This window comes from Bos javanicus, chromosome 10 (genome assembly GCF_032452875.1).
Source record: "Bos javanicus breed banteng chromosome 10, ARS-OSU_banteng_1.0, whole genome shotgun sequence".
NCBI classification, from domain to species: Eukaryota; Metazoa; Chordata; class Mammalia; order Artiodactyla; family Bovidae; genus Bos; species Bos javanicus.
Window position 1 is genome coordinate 78,526,487 of NC_083877.1, and position 15,173 is coordinate 78,541,659.

Below are 15,173 nucleotides of genomic sequence, written 5' to 3' on the forward strand. Positions count from 1 at the left end.
CTGTGCTAATTTAGAATTGCTTTAATCCCACAAATCTACTTCAGAAAATTAAACCCCTCATATAAGAATGCCATCAATGTAGGTGTTATAAAAATTCAGCTTGTTACTCTTTGCTTAGTTTGGACATCTACGAGTAGGGAAGATGTCTAGACTTCCTTTTCCCACCACCACCCCTACTCCCATATAAGGATCCCATATCCTAAACTACCTCATAGTTTATTTTTTGTCAGAGTAGCTAGTCTGCCTACATCATTACCATACATCACCATAAAATTTTACTGTTATAAGTTTAAATAAATATTTCTTTGGTATAATCTTCTCAGGACACATTTTCACATTTGTTAGTTTTGTTTCATTTTAGTTTACATAAATTGAATGGAGCTAAGTACCTTTACATTTTCTTTGTGACTATTAGTATTCATTTGTAAGGTAGCCATCAGAATATATTTATGGCTGTGAAATAGCTTTTGTTTTATAGGAAAAGTTCTATCCAAATTTTGGATATCTTCTCTGTCCAAAACCCAGACTTTCTTTTGTTATAGCCTTCTTACTTTTTAACAATTGTTCTTTCCTTCATTTCCTACTTCTAGGTAAATGGATTTTGTGGACCACTCAATGAAAACTGCCTGCTAGGCTGTATTAACTCATCTGGTGTAAGAGACAGAGGCAAAAGTGCATACTGTTTCTCCCAATTTTTTTCTCTTCTGTCAGATTTCTACTTGAGCTCAAAATCAAGAAGAGGGATAAGGTTTGGCGTAGAATAGTTCTTGATCCTTTTTCCTGTCTGACTGAGTTCTGCAATAGTCCTGGACAGGTAGAAGTGCTTTGTGGTTGTAACTTGCGAAATAAGAAAAGTCAGAGATAATTATTCTTAAATTTTGTGAAGCTTTCAGTTTAAAGCTTCTTCTAAATCACTGGTATCATCATCAGAAAATAGTTGAAATTATGTTTTTTAATGGAAACCAAAAAAAAAAAAAAAAAGAAACAAGTATTTACTTACCAACTTTATTTTGGAAATGTATGCCTCCTAATAAATGAGCTTCCCCATGCCAGCCCATGAGAGGCCTTCATATGAGCCCCTGAGCTAACTGGTGATGCTGTGCTTCCTTCAGCCTGTACCTGCCACTGCCAGTTCCTCTGCGCGTGTGTCCCTGGGGCTGACCCTCAAGCATGGTTTGTCCACTTTCGATCTGAAAATGAGAATACTGAATCACCTAGATCGATAGTTTTCAAACTTATTTTAGCTACAGTTTTTTTGCTAAATGGAATCTTACATAACACATAGACTCCCTGCGTGTAATAAGGGATACAACAAAACTAAGAATGTTAATGTTATTTAGTAATTCCGTTTACGTAAAAAGAGCAGCTATTTAGAGAAATTCAAATCAAAACTACAGTGTCTCACCTCACACCAGTCAGAATGGCCATTATTAAAAAGTCTACAAATAACGCTGGAGAGGGTGAAAAAGGAACCCCCCTACACTGTTCATAGGATTGTAAATGGTGCAGCCACTGTGGAGAACAGTATGGAGGTTACTTTAAAAACTAAAAAGTTACCATATGATCCTGCATTCCCACAGCTGTGCATATAGCTGGACAAAACTCTTAATTCAAAAAGATACATGCATCCCAATGTTCATTGCAGCATTATTTACAATAGCCAAGACATGAAAGCAATCTAAATGTCCATCTACATAGAAATGGATAAAGATGGGGTGTGTGTGTGTGTGTGTGTGTGTGTGTGTGTGTGTGTGTATTACAATCAAATACTACTCAGCTATAAAAAAGAATGAAATCCCATTTGCAGCAACATAGATTGACCTAAAGATGATTATACTAAGTGAAGTAATCCAGAAAAAACAAATATCATATGATATCATTTATTTCTGGAATCTAATACAAATGAACTTTGTATAAATATTAATACAAATGAACTTATTTACAAAACAGAAATAGATTCACAGTCATGCTATGCTATGCTAATGCTAAGTCGCTTCAGTCGTGTCTGACTCTGTGCGACCCCATAGACGGCAGCCCACCAGGCTCCCCTGTCCCTGGGATTCTCCAGGCAAGAACACTGGAGTGGGTTGCCATTTCCTTCTCCAATGCATGAAAGTGAAAAGTGAAGTGAAGTCGTTCAGTCATGTCCAGCTCTTAGCGACCCCATGGATTGCAGCCTAACAGGCTCCTCCGTCCATGGGATTTTCCAAGCAAGAGTACTGGAGTAGGGTGCCATTGCCTTTTCCGTCACAGTCATAGAAAACAAATTTATGGTTACTAAAAGGAATAGTTGAGGCGGAACTAAATTGGAAGTTTGGGACTAACGTATACACACACTATATATAAAATAGGTAGTTTTTACAAGGATCTGCTGTATAACACAGGGAGCTATCCTCAATATCTTGTAATAACCTATAATGGGAAAGAATCTTAAAAAGAACATATATATATACATATACACACACACACATGCACACACACACACATATATATATTCTTTGCTGTATACTTGAAACTAACAAAACATTGTAAATTAACCACACTTCAATTTTTAAAAGCACAACTATTACTTACTTCATTCATTTTTTTTTTTGTATGTAGACAGTATGCCACAAATACTACTTTTCTCATATTTATACAACCAAGTTAGCCCTTCTTTACTGGTGAAGTAGCTGATTATTTCCACTATGTGATCTTGGGTGGGTCTTGAGTGGGAAGAAGCCTCTTGGCATATAGAAGTTGCTCAGTAAACACTTGCTGAGAACACATGCACACACTTGCTGATGTGCCAGAGAATTAAAGTCTCCTTTGAGACTTTTTTTTTAGTTATTTTATCAAGAAGTCTGCTCTGATGACACGCAAACAGTTTAGTGAGGGGCGAGTGTTAACTCATTAGCATCAAAGTTTGGATTATGTATCTAGTGACACAATCACTTTGTGAAAGAGAATTGACAAATACAGAAGGTCTTAGAGAAGCACAGGGCAGAAAAGGAAGCAACACTGTTTCTCCCTTCCCAACTTTAGACTTTGTTTGAGGATGTGTTATTCATTCATTAAAAGTGTTAGATGCTCAGTCATGTCCAACTCTTTGCAGCCCCAAGGACTGTAGCCCACCAGGCTCCTCTGTCCATGGAATTATCTAAGCAAGAATACTGGAGTGGGTAACCATTCCCTTCTCCAAGAGATCTTCCCAACCCAGGGATCGAACCTGGGTCTTGTGCACTGCAGGAAGATTCTTTACTGAGCCACTAAGGAAGCCCCATTCATTCATACCTCAAGTATTTATTCAGTATCTACTATAAGGAAAGCATAACTCTAAAAGTGGCAAAAGATGCACAGATTAATGAGATACAGGTTCTGCCTTCAGGGAGTTTATTATAGGCTAACATAGGCAGGGCAAATACTTCAATGTCTATACCATAAGGTGGAAAATGGTACATGCCATAAGAAAAATAAAAGCAAGTACAAAATTATTATAAAGACAGGAAATATTTTTCCAGGTTGATGGAAATTGGTATGCAGTTTTTAATTTTAAAAAAAATACCAACCTCTAGAGGACAATCAGGTGGTTTAATATCCTCCTGCCTTTATTTTTTATTTACTTACATACCTTTCCTTTCTGTTGAACTGAAACGTTCTTCATTGCAGGTTGTATCTTAGTCTGTGTAGACTGAGTACATAACTGTGCCTAGCTCATAAAATACACTCAGTTAATATTTGTTGAATGGATGTGTGTATCACTGATAATCAAACTTGGTTTCTAATAAGAAAAATTCCATTACAAAGCACATTCAACGAATAGCCTCTGTACAGTTAAAAAGTGTAATTTTCCCCTCAGAAACCAAACTTTAAAAAAAAAAAAAAGCTTTTATAAGATTATACATAATTTTCACCATAAAGAGAGTAAAGAATATCTTAGAAAAGACCAGATCTGAGATCTATAAATCTGAATAAAATGCAGAAGCATCTATCATGCTTTTCAATTATACTGGTTGTGACAATATGTATTGATGATATTTAATGACAAAAAAAGGACTTCAGTGAAAGTTGTGAATAAATTTACAGTTCAATTACAGGTAAATGATGAATCACACAAAATCCTTCTCTAAGTGTTCACCTTGAAGTAGAAATTTTTTTCATATTTAGCACTAAATAATCTCTAAGGTCCTTAAGGTTTAAAAATTTTGTAATTTCATGATTGCCCATGGATGAGAAATAAGTATAAATACATTGTATGTCTTTTCTTTGACTACTTATGACAATGTCATTTGTCTTAGAATGAAAAGTATGGGACAGTACCTGTAAGTTCAGTGAATATGTCTGAAGTAGCCTCTGGAGGTGGAATGGGAGGACTAAATTAAATAAATTACAGTGACCAGGAACTTACAGACTTCTGAGGGAGATATACAGTCATTGTTGTTCAGTCACTCAGTCGTTTCCAACTCTTTGTGACCCCATGAACTGCAGCATGCCAGCCTTCCCTCTCCTTCACTATGTCCCAGAATTTGCTCAAACTCATGTCCGTTAAGTCTGTGATGCCATCCAGCTGTCTCATCCTCTGTTGCCCCCTTAAGAAATAGGAGCTTATTTGTCTTAACATATCAAAAGCCTGGAGGCAGGCAGTCCAGGGTTTGTACAGTAGCTCAACACTGTCATCAGGGATTCCGGATCTTTTCCTTTCCTTGTTTCCCATACTTACTCTATGGGTTTCTAGTCTCTTAGTTGAAAATGACTATAGCACCTCCTAGTAGCTAGTCATGTTCTCTTAAAGTTTTACCTCTTTATCTTTTTATTTGTAGTAGGAAGCCTGCCCCCAGGGACTACTTCCTACATCTTGCTGGCCAGAACTTAGGTGGCCATAAACATATTATATGGCCAGTCTTAGGTGAAAGGCAGCTGCAGAAGAAGTGAATTGTGGATATTAGTTAGGATAGCCAAGCAGCAGTGTTTGCAGTTACTCCTTTTATATTAACCCTTTGAGCTGTAGGCTTTTAAGATTTCAAAGAAAAGGCCAGGTATACTTATGCATGAAGATATTGTACTCTAAGAAGTCCCTTTCTGTCATTAAATGATACATTTATTAATTCAAAAACTATTGTCTAGTATGTACCAGATACAGTTCCAGGTATTGAGGATAACAACACTGACTAAAAAAGACAAAGTTGCTGCTGTCATGAAGCTGACATTAGAAGGTTATATAAGTATATAGATGTGAATATCCATACATGTATGTATATTTTTTTTTTTCACAAAGAAAAATAAAATAGGTAAAGAGAATAAAAAGTGATAGTAGGTAATATTCTTTATAGGATGTCTAGCAAAGGCCTCTGATGAAGTGATATTTTAGCAAAGACCTGAAAGAAATGAGGGATGAATGGAACCATAATATCTGGGGAAGAATGTCCAAGTAGAGGAAACGGCAAGTATACAGACCCTGAAGAGAAACATATTTGTCTTTCTCAGGCGAGGAACCAGTATGCCTAGAGCACATTGAACAATGGTGAAATGATAGGAGAATAGTGTATTATATGTTGGGCTTTGTAGACCATTGCAAAGACTTTACTCTGAGTGAATTGGAAAGTCATCAGAGGGTTGTGAGCAGAGACGAATACAATTCACCTTACAGTTTAAAAGGACTATTGTAACTGCTGTGTGGAGAATAAATTATAATGGGACAAGGATAGAAACAGGGCGACCAGTTAGGACCCTATTCAGTTTCCCAGGAAATAAATGATGGTTCCAACTATTGTAGTAATTATAGAGATGTTGAGTAATGATGGGATTTAGAGACATTTTAATGGTAGTTTAGATATGGTTCTGGTAATAATAGAAAGATCAATGATGTCACGAAGGTTTTGGGTTAATAACTTAATGGAGTTTCTATTTACTGAGATGGGAATTGCAAGAGAATAAGACATCGTATAGGTAGGTTAGGAGGATGGGGAATCAAAAGTTTGATTTTGAACATGCAAGGTTTGAGTTGCCTGTCGCACAGTCAGGTGCATGTTTGATGACGTATACATTTGTAGAGATACTCTTACCCTCCAACTGTTTGGGTGGCACATAGACCTAGAGGTGAAGGTGGAGGTTGGGGTTGAAGATATGAAATTAGAAGTTTTGGTATATGGGTAATGTTGATGCCATGATGCTAGATAGAGCTACATTGGGAGTACATAACTAATATTTTTCTATGACTTTTTTTTAGAAGAAAGAGAATTTCCTATGAAATTCTAAATAAATTTAAGCTTGTATATTTCTTTTCACTAACTGGCTCATTGAGTATTAAAAGTTCAGTATACTAACTACGGACATGGACTCTAAAGCATGGCTACCTAGGTTTGAATCCTAGCTCTTTGTTTTCTGTCTTTGTGATTTAGGCCAAGATATGTAAACCTCATTTTCCTCATCTGTAAATAAGGATAATAATGATACCTCCCTTTAGGTTGTTGTGAAGCTTAATTAGATTAGTGCCATGACACGTAGTAAGCACTGAGAAAGAATTAGCCAGTATCATCATTAAACTTCACTAGCTTTTGCTACATGATATAAAATTACTAACAATTTAATGTTCTGCCAAAGCAGGCTATATTTGGGGAGCAGTAGAAAAATTTTCCCCCTGTAATCTTCATTTCTGGACATATGAAATGAAGACTGAGAATTACTGTTGTTTATAAGCCATTCCCACTTTTTAATCAGGTTTCAGCATCACATTCTTAGTTACTTGTCTTCCTGTTTAGGTCACAGTGCTGTCGATATCACCAAGGTGGCTAGAAGACACCGCATGTCTCCTTTTCCTCTAACATCTATGGACAAAGCCTTTATCACAGTCCTGGAGATGACTCCGGTGCTTGGGACAGAAATCATCAACTACCGAGGTACTGTTATATTTGCCCATTGCCTTTTATTTTCATTCTTTTCCAAACAAGATTACTCTAACACTAATACACAGTTTTCCTGAAAAAGAAATGTTATTAACCATTTATCACAGTTATTACCATCTTTCTTTTCACTTCTTATTTCTATTCAACTCTAAGATCAATCTAACAGTATACAGAATAAAATACTCATAAATCTTCCTTTACATTAAAAAAAAGGAAAAATTCAACTGTGTTTCTCCTATTCGTCAAAATATCAATATTCTCAAGAGAGGGCTGTCAGCACTGAGTGAGGAGAATAGTTGACTACGGTCTGCCTTATGTCCTTTCTGATAGAAGTGAGAGATAAGTAATGTGTCTGGTAATGATTTTCATTTGTGAAAATCATGTTTCCAAATGTAAATACTACATTAATTATCTGTGGATCACTGAGCAGCCAGTCTGATCTCAGTTTTTCTGCTTCATCTATCCTCTCATTTTCTGCTCTTAGTTTAGTAGCACATTGAGACCAGCTTGTGGAAAGATAATGGAAAGGTAGTATTCCCCAGTGTTTCCAGTTTTTAACCAGCTACTTCCCTTTCTAAAAATCCAGTTCAGGTGCAGTCTGAATAAGATGTAGTTTCTAAATTGTTTTTGTGGTACAAATAAAAACAATGCAGAAGTATTGATTTTACAAATAAATGACTTTATTCATAGATTGTAAAATAGTCAAATTTCAGTGATATTAGAGAACATCTATACAAGCACTCTAATTTTTCTACAAGAAAACTCAAAACAGCAGAAAAGGAATGGAATTAAGACTCAAGACTTAACATTCTTGGGAATTCCCTGGCAGTTCAGTGGCTAGTGCTCAGCACTTTCACTCAGGTGACGCAGGCTCAGTCCCTGCCAGGGAGCTAAGGTCTTGTAAGTTGTGTGGCGCAGCCAAAAGAGAAAAAAGAAAAAACTCAACGTTCTTCTCTTTCTACATGATAATGCTCTTCTGCCAATATTAAAGTATAGAAAATAATAGTAGATAAAATTATGTTAAAAGGCCTAAAGCCAGTGAAATATTAAATGCCAAATGCTAGCTCTTTGGTCTCTGGCCCTGCTTAGGCAAAAATTGCTTTAATTTACACCTGCCCTACTTCTTTGACTTACATCCTTTTAGACATGTATGTCATTAGGTTTAAACCTATTCTTTTGTTCTGTTTTATTCCTCATTAAAGGAAGTAAAGATAGTAAAACTAAAGTGGGGAATTAGAAATTAACTGTGTGATTTCAGAAATCAATTTTAATGAAATGGTTTCTTTCTGTTATTATATGCAGATACTTAGATATTTTTATGTCAGTCAGTACTAAGACATCTTCAGAAAATATGAATGTAAAATTAAGTTGGAAAAAATTTAACAGTGCTTTACACTATATAAAAATAAGTTAACCATACCTGGCCTCTTGTAATATCAGGGTAGTTTCTCTTATCAGTCCTTAAAAGAATCTCACTGTGATGCCAGGTCACATTTAGACAGAAATTCCAGGACTTTTAAGGAAAAAAACAGAACTGGAAATGGCCGTTTCTATTTCTCCTCTAGGGAAAAAAAAATACTGTCAGATGGATTCTCTTTTCCTGTCATATGTTTGTTTCTCCTTCATTTGTTCATCAAATCAGTTGTCACTTATAAGTAAGCAAACCTCTTCATGCATGGTTAACTCTTGTCAAGTGTTTCCACCCATGATGATGAGAAATAATAGTTAGGTTTGCATTCAGCCTTTGAGCTGGATCACACTTGGTTTTTAATGCAAAAGAGCATTATAATTAATCCTCCTAGGCACTTTAGTTAGGTGTTTAGAAAACAGTACCATATATAGAAATATAATTTATTCAGCAAGTATCTATTAAAAATCTGCTAAATACCAGGCCCTGTGTTAAGTCCAGGTATGCCAAGATGAATAAGATGAAACCCCACCCTATGGCTCTCACTGTGTAGTGCAGGAGACAGACAGACACGCAACGTGGCACTTGTTTCCTGTACTGGCTGTTTCGTAAGCTTGCCTTCCTTTGTCAATTCCTTGAATATGAACTTTCTTTTCAGCTTGACTCTGGCCCTTTTCAAATCTTACACAGTATTTCAGATAACCTAACATATACCAGTTGTTTCAAGTACCACCTATTAAGTGATTGCTAAATCTATATCTTTCCTCAGACCTTGCCTGAGCTCCAAACTCATACAACAGATGGATACCTGCTGCTACTAAATTTAACATCACTGTTACTAAACTTATTTTCTTTACCACTGCAATACTCATTTCCTCTACGTCCTCTTGAATCTATCCTTTATTTGCCATTCCCACTTCTCTCATTTTAATTTAGGTCTATATTATTAGCTTCCCGGATTATTCTAACAACCTTCGCTTCCCCAATTAGCATCTTCCCATCCATTTTCCAATTTGATTCCAAAGTAATCTGTTCAAATGGCGAGTTTAATATTAACATTCCTGCATATAGCTCTTCAGTAGTATTCCGCACAACTCCAGATAAAATTCAGAACTCCTTGATATGTCATATAAGGCCCTTTGTAATCTAGTTTCTTCCTACTTTTTCAGTTCCTTCTCATCAGAACTTGCCATGCTGTTCCTTACCTCTTATGCTCTTATCTCTAAGCCATTGTCTCTACTGTCTTTTGCTTATGACAGTTTTATCCTATTTCTCTGCTCAGTCACTATGTACTCTTTTTTTTTTGGTCTGACTTAATTGAGGCATAATTAGTAAGTTAAAAGTGTATGTCTTTAGGGTATTCAACTGTGTTGAATATACATATACATATACGTTGTGAAATAATTACCACAATCAAGCTAATCAATACATTCATCACCTTATAGTTACCGACTGTGTATGAGTGTGTATGGTAAGAATGCTTAAGATTTACTCTTTGAGCAAATTTCAAGTATACAATACAGCATTATTAACCATGCTTTATGTGAGATCCCCAGATCTTATTCATCTTATAATTGAAAGTTTGAACCCTTTGGCCAACATCTCCCCATTTCCCCAGTACATGTTTTTTAAGAGTAAGTTTTAAGAAGCTCTCCTCCATGAAGGCATTCCTGGTGTCCATTCCTCCCTTTCACCAGCTGAGTTAAGTTTTCTTCCTCCACGTCCCCACAGCACTTTGTTCATGTGTTTTATAATAGAAATGACTGGCATATTTGATCATTCTCTGTTATAAATGCTCTAATAAACAACATGCATATAAAAAGTTGAGTGATCTAAATGTGAATCACTATAAATTGAATTGTGAGTCAGATATGGCCTATAATTCTCTTACTGAAGATAAGAGATTTCTCCCCAGAAAAAGATTAGAAACTCATTCTCACTGTAGCTGTTATCTTTTCCAGGGATGTTTGCATTTTAATGAACAAACCTTCTTGGTTCATTCTGATTTCAGCTGAATGCACCTCTAACTATCCAATTTCATCTATCAATCACTAAATAGGAAAAGTATGTGGATGGGAATTCCAAATATTTTGCCTCTGCAAATACACTGACACCTACAATTATAGAAGCCTATTGAGAGATGTGCACATTTCCTAAGAGAGATCCAGAATCCATGAATCTTTGAGGCCATTTGCCACTGTGAGATCTCTAAAATTACTTATTATATCTCTGTGAAGGTTCAGCAAGAATCCAAGAAAACTAAGAATATATCATGTATACAGAAGTGCTTGGAAGTGATGCTCTCAAGGTCATATACATAGGGTAAATCTGTGTTACAGATTTAACACAGGAATGTTAACAGTATAATATATGAAATACTTATAATTTTACAAAAAGAAAGTGATTTGGAGATCAAGTAGTCTTTCTTACTTTAAAGGCAAAGAAATTTAGGACCAAAGAGGTTAATAATGTTCTTAGAAAATCTGTTATGATTAAAAACAGCTAGAACCTAAGATTCTTTACTCCTAGTCCACTGTTCATTCCATTACAGTAGTTTATTTCAGTTCAGTTCACTCAGTCGTGTCCAATTCTTTGCAACCGCATGGACTGCAGCTTGCCAAGCCTCCCTGTCCATCACCAGCTCCCAGAGTTTACTCAAACTCATGTCCATTGAGTCAGTGATGCCATCCAACCATCTCATCCTCTGTCGTCCCCTTCTCCTCCCGCCCTCAATCTTTCCCAGCATCAGAGTCTTTTCAAATGAGTCAGTTTGTCACATCAGGTGGCCAAAGTATTGGAGTTTCAGCTTCAACATCAGTCCTTCCAGTGAATATTCAAGACTGATTTCCTTTAGGATGGACTGGTTGGAACTCCTTGCAGTCCAATGGACTCTCAAGAGTCTTCTCCAACACCACAGTTCAAAAGCATCAATTCTTTGGTGCTCAGCTTTCTTTATAGTCCAACTCTCACATCCATATATGACTACTGGAAAAACCATAGCCTTGAGTAGACAGACCTTTGTTGGCAAAGTTATGTCTCTGCTTTTTAATATGCTGTCTAGGTTGGTCATAACTTTTCTTCCAAAGAGTTAAGCGTCTTGTAATTTTTAATTACAGCAGAGTATGTCTCAAATCAGTATGAAAATTATCCTTCTAAAATAAGAACCTAGAAGTGCATGTATATGCAAAGTTTACTGTTTATTTTAATGTGTTTTGACTACAGGTGAATTTTCTTCTGTCTCTGAGCTGTCCTTTATTATATCTACTATTTTCAACTCCTGTCTGCAAGCAAGACCTTTAAGGAGCAAGTGCTCTACTAATTAAACATACTTTCCTTTGGTTTCTTGGAAGAGAAATACCAGTGGAGATAATATTTGTCACACTACCACTTATGATTCATCTTTGCTTATAAAATACATGATGTGAATACATTATAAATTCATACTTAGTGCGGTACTAGCTGCTGTAAAGCAGATTAAAATATTCTAGAATTCCCTGTTATCCCTAATGTCTTTCAGTTAACAGTGAAAAAACTAAGGTTTGAATAGAAAGGCTTCTGCTTTCTTAGGAGCATTATTTTACAAGCTCTAGGGGTTTTTTTTTTAAGACTTTATAACCAAAGACTTTGGCATTTCTGACCTGAGTTCTTTGTATTTCCACAAAAGACTTAAGCAGTTCTAGAGATGGAATCTTCAAGTTTTACTGAACTCAGTTTAAGGCAGTGAAGTATCCTTCTTAGAATACTGATCACAGCAGACATACTTCTCCCTGTTTCTGACCTAAAATGAGATACATTTATAATAGTTTTTAAAAGAGAAAAGTATGTATGTGAAAATATATAATAATATTCATAGAAGAAGGTATGAAATAGGAAGCTTAGTCTACCTGTTTGTAACATAGGGATGATTTAGCCAGCGTTATAGGTCTGATTTTTTTCTAAGTGAGTTAATTTTACTCAATTGTGTAACTGTAAAAATAACTCCCCCACACAAGGGGTCTTCGTGAGTGCCTAACCAGTCATATTATTAATATCTAGTCTACTGCTGCCTGCTGCTTTTCTGAAACCATACGCCCAACGTTTATCAACAATAGTACTTCGGCTCCACCTATGGGCAAAGAGAAGAGATGGTTTAAGATCCATGACAGTATTTAAATGTAAGCAAGAGAGACACCTCCAAGTAATAAAGTATTTTGCAGCACTGCTACATACTCTGTAAGTTCCCAAATCAATCATCTGGTGAGACGTTGAATGAAATCTAATATTGACTGCTTGAAAGAGCTAGTCACTGCCTTATCCGTGAATCCTACTGATAGATATTGATATACTTGCTGGTGTGTATTTACATTTATCCTTCAGTTCTGTTATATTTGCTGCTAACTGGAAGCCCTTACCATTTTCCAATCAATTGCATATTTCTCATCAAATCCTTTCCCTTGCCTTAGGCCTTTAGGGAAAAAAGAAACTTGGGCTAATACCTGTTTTTCTCTTTGAAGAGACTTAAATGCTGCTGGTAAGTTAACTTGATATCAATCCCAAAAGCAGAACTAATCTAATAGAGATCTAATTTACCTTAAAGATAGAATTCCTTATATTAAGCATGAGTACAAAATAAAAATTGGCCGATTTTCTGTTATTAGATTTATGCTGATAACCTTAAGCATGAAGCTGTTCTTTCTTTCCAGAGGAAATGTTTAATTTTTCTTTCTAAGATATTTCAAAGATCTATAAAGACCAGATGGTATATGTGTACTTCAAATATGACTTTTCTTGACTCTTCTAATATAATTATATATGTTAAAATGACAGAAATATTCTTCTTTTAAAAGTCTCTTATTCTTGCCCTTTAAAAAATAACAGCTTTATTGAAATACTATTCACATACCATATAATTCACCCACATAAATTATATAGTTCAAAGGTTTTTAGTTTATTCACAGATATGTATAGCCATCACCACATCAGTTTTAGAACATATTATCACTTCAAAAAGAATCTCCACTGTCTTTAGCTATCATCCTCCTCCTATCTCCCTAGTCCACCATCCAGTCTTAAGCAACCACTAAACTACTTCTATCTCTATAGGTTTACCTATTCTGAACATTCACATAATGGGATTGTATAATATGTGGTCTTTTATTACTGGTGTTTTCCACCTAGCATAATATTTTCAAAGTTTATCCATGTTGTAACATGTATCCGTATCTCATTTCTTCTTTAAAAATTATTGTAGTAAAAAACAAAATTTATCATCTTAACATCATTAAGTTAATTAAATTAACAAATTATCATTACAATTAAGTGGCATTAAGTACATTCACATTGTTGTGAACATATCTCCAAAATTTTCTCATACAGGATATCTGAAACTCTTTACCCATTAAACAATTCCCTTTTTCCTCCTCATCCCAGCCCCTGGTAACCACCATTTTACTTTCTATTTATAAGAATTTGACTACTTTAGATACGGTATATAAGTTGAGTCAGCAGTATTTGTCTTTTGATGGCTGGCTTATTTCACTTAGCTTAATGTCCTCAAGGTCTATCCACGTTGTGCCATGTGATAGTATTTAGATATACACACCACATTTGTTAATCCATTCATCTGTTGATGGACATTTGGAACACTTCCAATCTTGACTATTATGAATAGCGCTACTGTGAACATGGATGTGCGCATACCTCTTCAAGACCCTGCTTTCAGTTGTTGTGGATGTATACTGAGAAGTGAGATTGATGGATTAAATGGTACTTCTATTTTTAATTTTCTGAGGAAATTTTTTCTCTTTTCCATACTGGTTACACTATTCTACAGTCCTACCAAGACTATGTCAGAATTCCAGTCTTTCTACATTCTCATTCTACATTCGCACTTGATTTTTTGATAGTAACCAATTAATGGGTGTGAGGTGATATCTCATTGTAGTTTTGATTTGCATTTTTCTGATAATTAGTGGTGTTGAGCATCTTTTCATATACTTATTAGCAGTTCATACATCATCTTTGGAGAAATATCTATTCAAATCCTTTCCCAGTTTTAAGCTTTTTTTACTTTTAGTTAATATGCAATGTTCTGTTAGTCTCAAATGCACAGCACAGTGATTCTTTATACGTATACATATATATTCAGATATATGTGTGTGTGTTCTTCTTCAGATTCTTTTCCATTATAGCTTATTACAAGATATTGAGTAGCATTTTCTGAGCTATATAGTAACTCTTTGTTGATTACCTATTTTATATATAGTAGTTAGTGTATATATATTAATCTCAAACTCCTAATTTATCTCTCCCCCAACCGGCTATCCTCTTTGGTAATCATATATTTGTTTTCTATGTCTTTGAGTTTATTTCGGTTTTGTAAATAAGTTAATTTGTATCATTTTAGAGTAGTATTTTTATAAGTGATGTTATATGGTATATCTCTTTCTCTGAATGACATACTTCACTTAAGTGATAATCTCTAGGTCCATTCATGTTGCAAATGATGCAGATGGCATCATCTCATTCTTTTTTAAGGCTGAGTACTGTTCCACTTTATACACACACACACACACACACACACACACACGCTATTTCTTTATCCATTTATCTGTGGATGAACATTTAGGTTGCTTCCATGTCTTGACTATGAACATTAGGGTGCATGTCTTTTCAAATTAGTTTTATGTGGATATATGCACAGGAGTGGAATTGCAGGATTATATAACTCTTACTTTAGCTTTTTAAGGAACCTCTGTACTGTTCTCCACAGTGGCTACACCAATTTACATTTCCACCAACAGTCTAGGAGGGTTCCTTTCTCTCCACATTCTTTACAGTATTTATTATTTGTAGATTTTTAATGATGGCCATTCTGACTGGCGTGAGGTGATGCCTCATTGTAG

General features: G+C 35.4%; 1 protein-coding gene across 12 annotated transcripts in view; it reads left to right on the top strand.

Annotated features, from left to right (window-relative positions):
* GPHN (gephyrin) overlaps positions 1 to 15,173 on the top strand; it is a 537,169-nt gene that overhangs the window by 422,851 nt on the left and 99,145 nt on the right. For all 12 annotated transcript variants that reach the window (XM_061429172.1, XM_061429169.1, XM_061429176.1 and 9 more), the window contains one exon: positions 6,738 to 6,875. In XM_061429172.1, the coding sequence (XP_061285156.1) occupies positions 6,738 to 6,875 (138 nt within the window). The remainder of the gene's footprint in view (positions 1 to 6,737; positions 6,876 to 15,173) is intronic.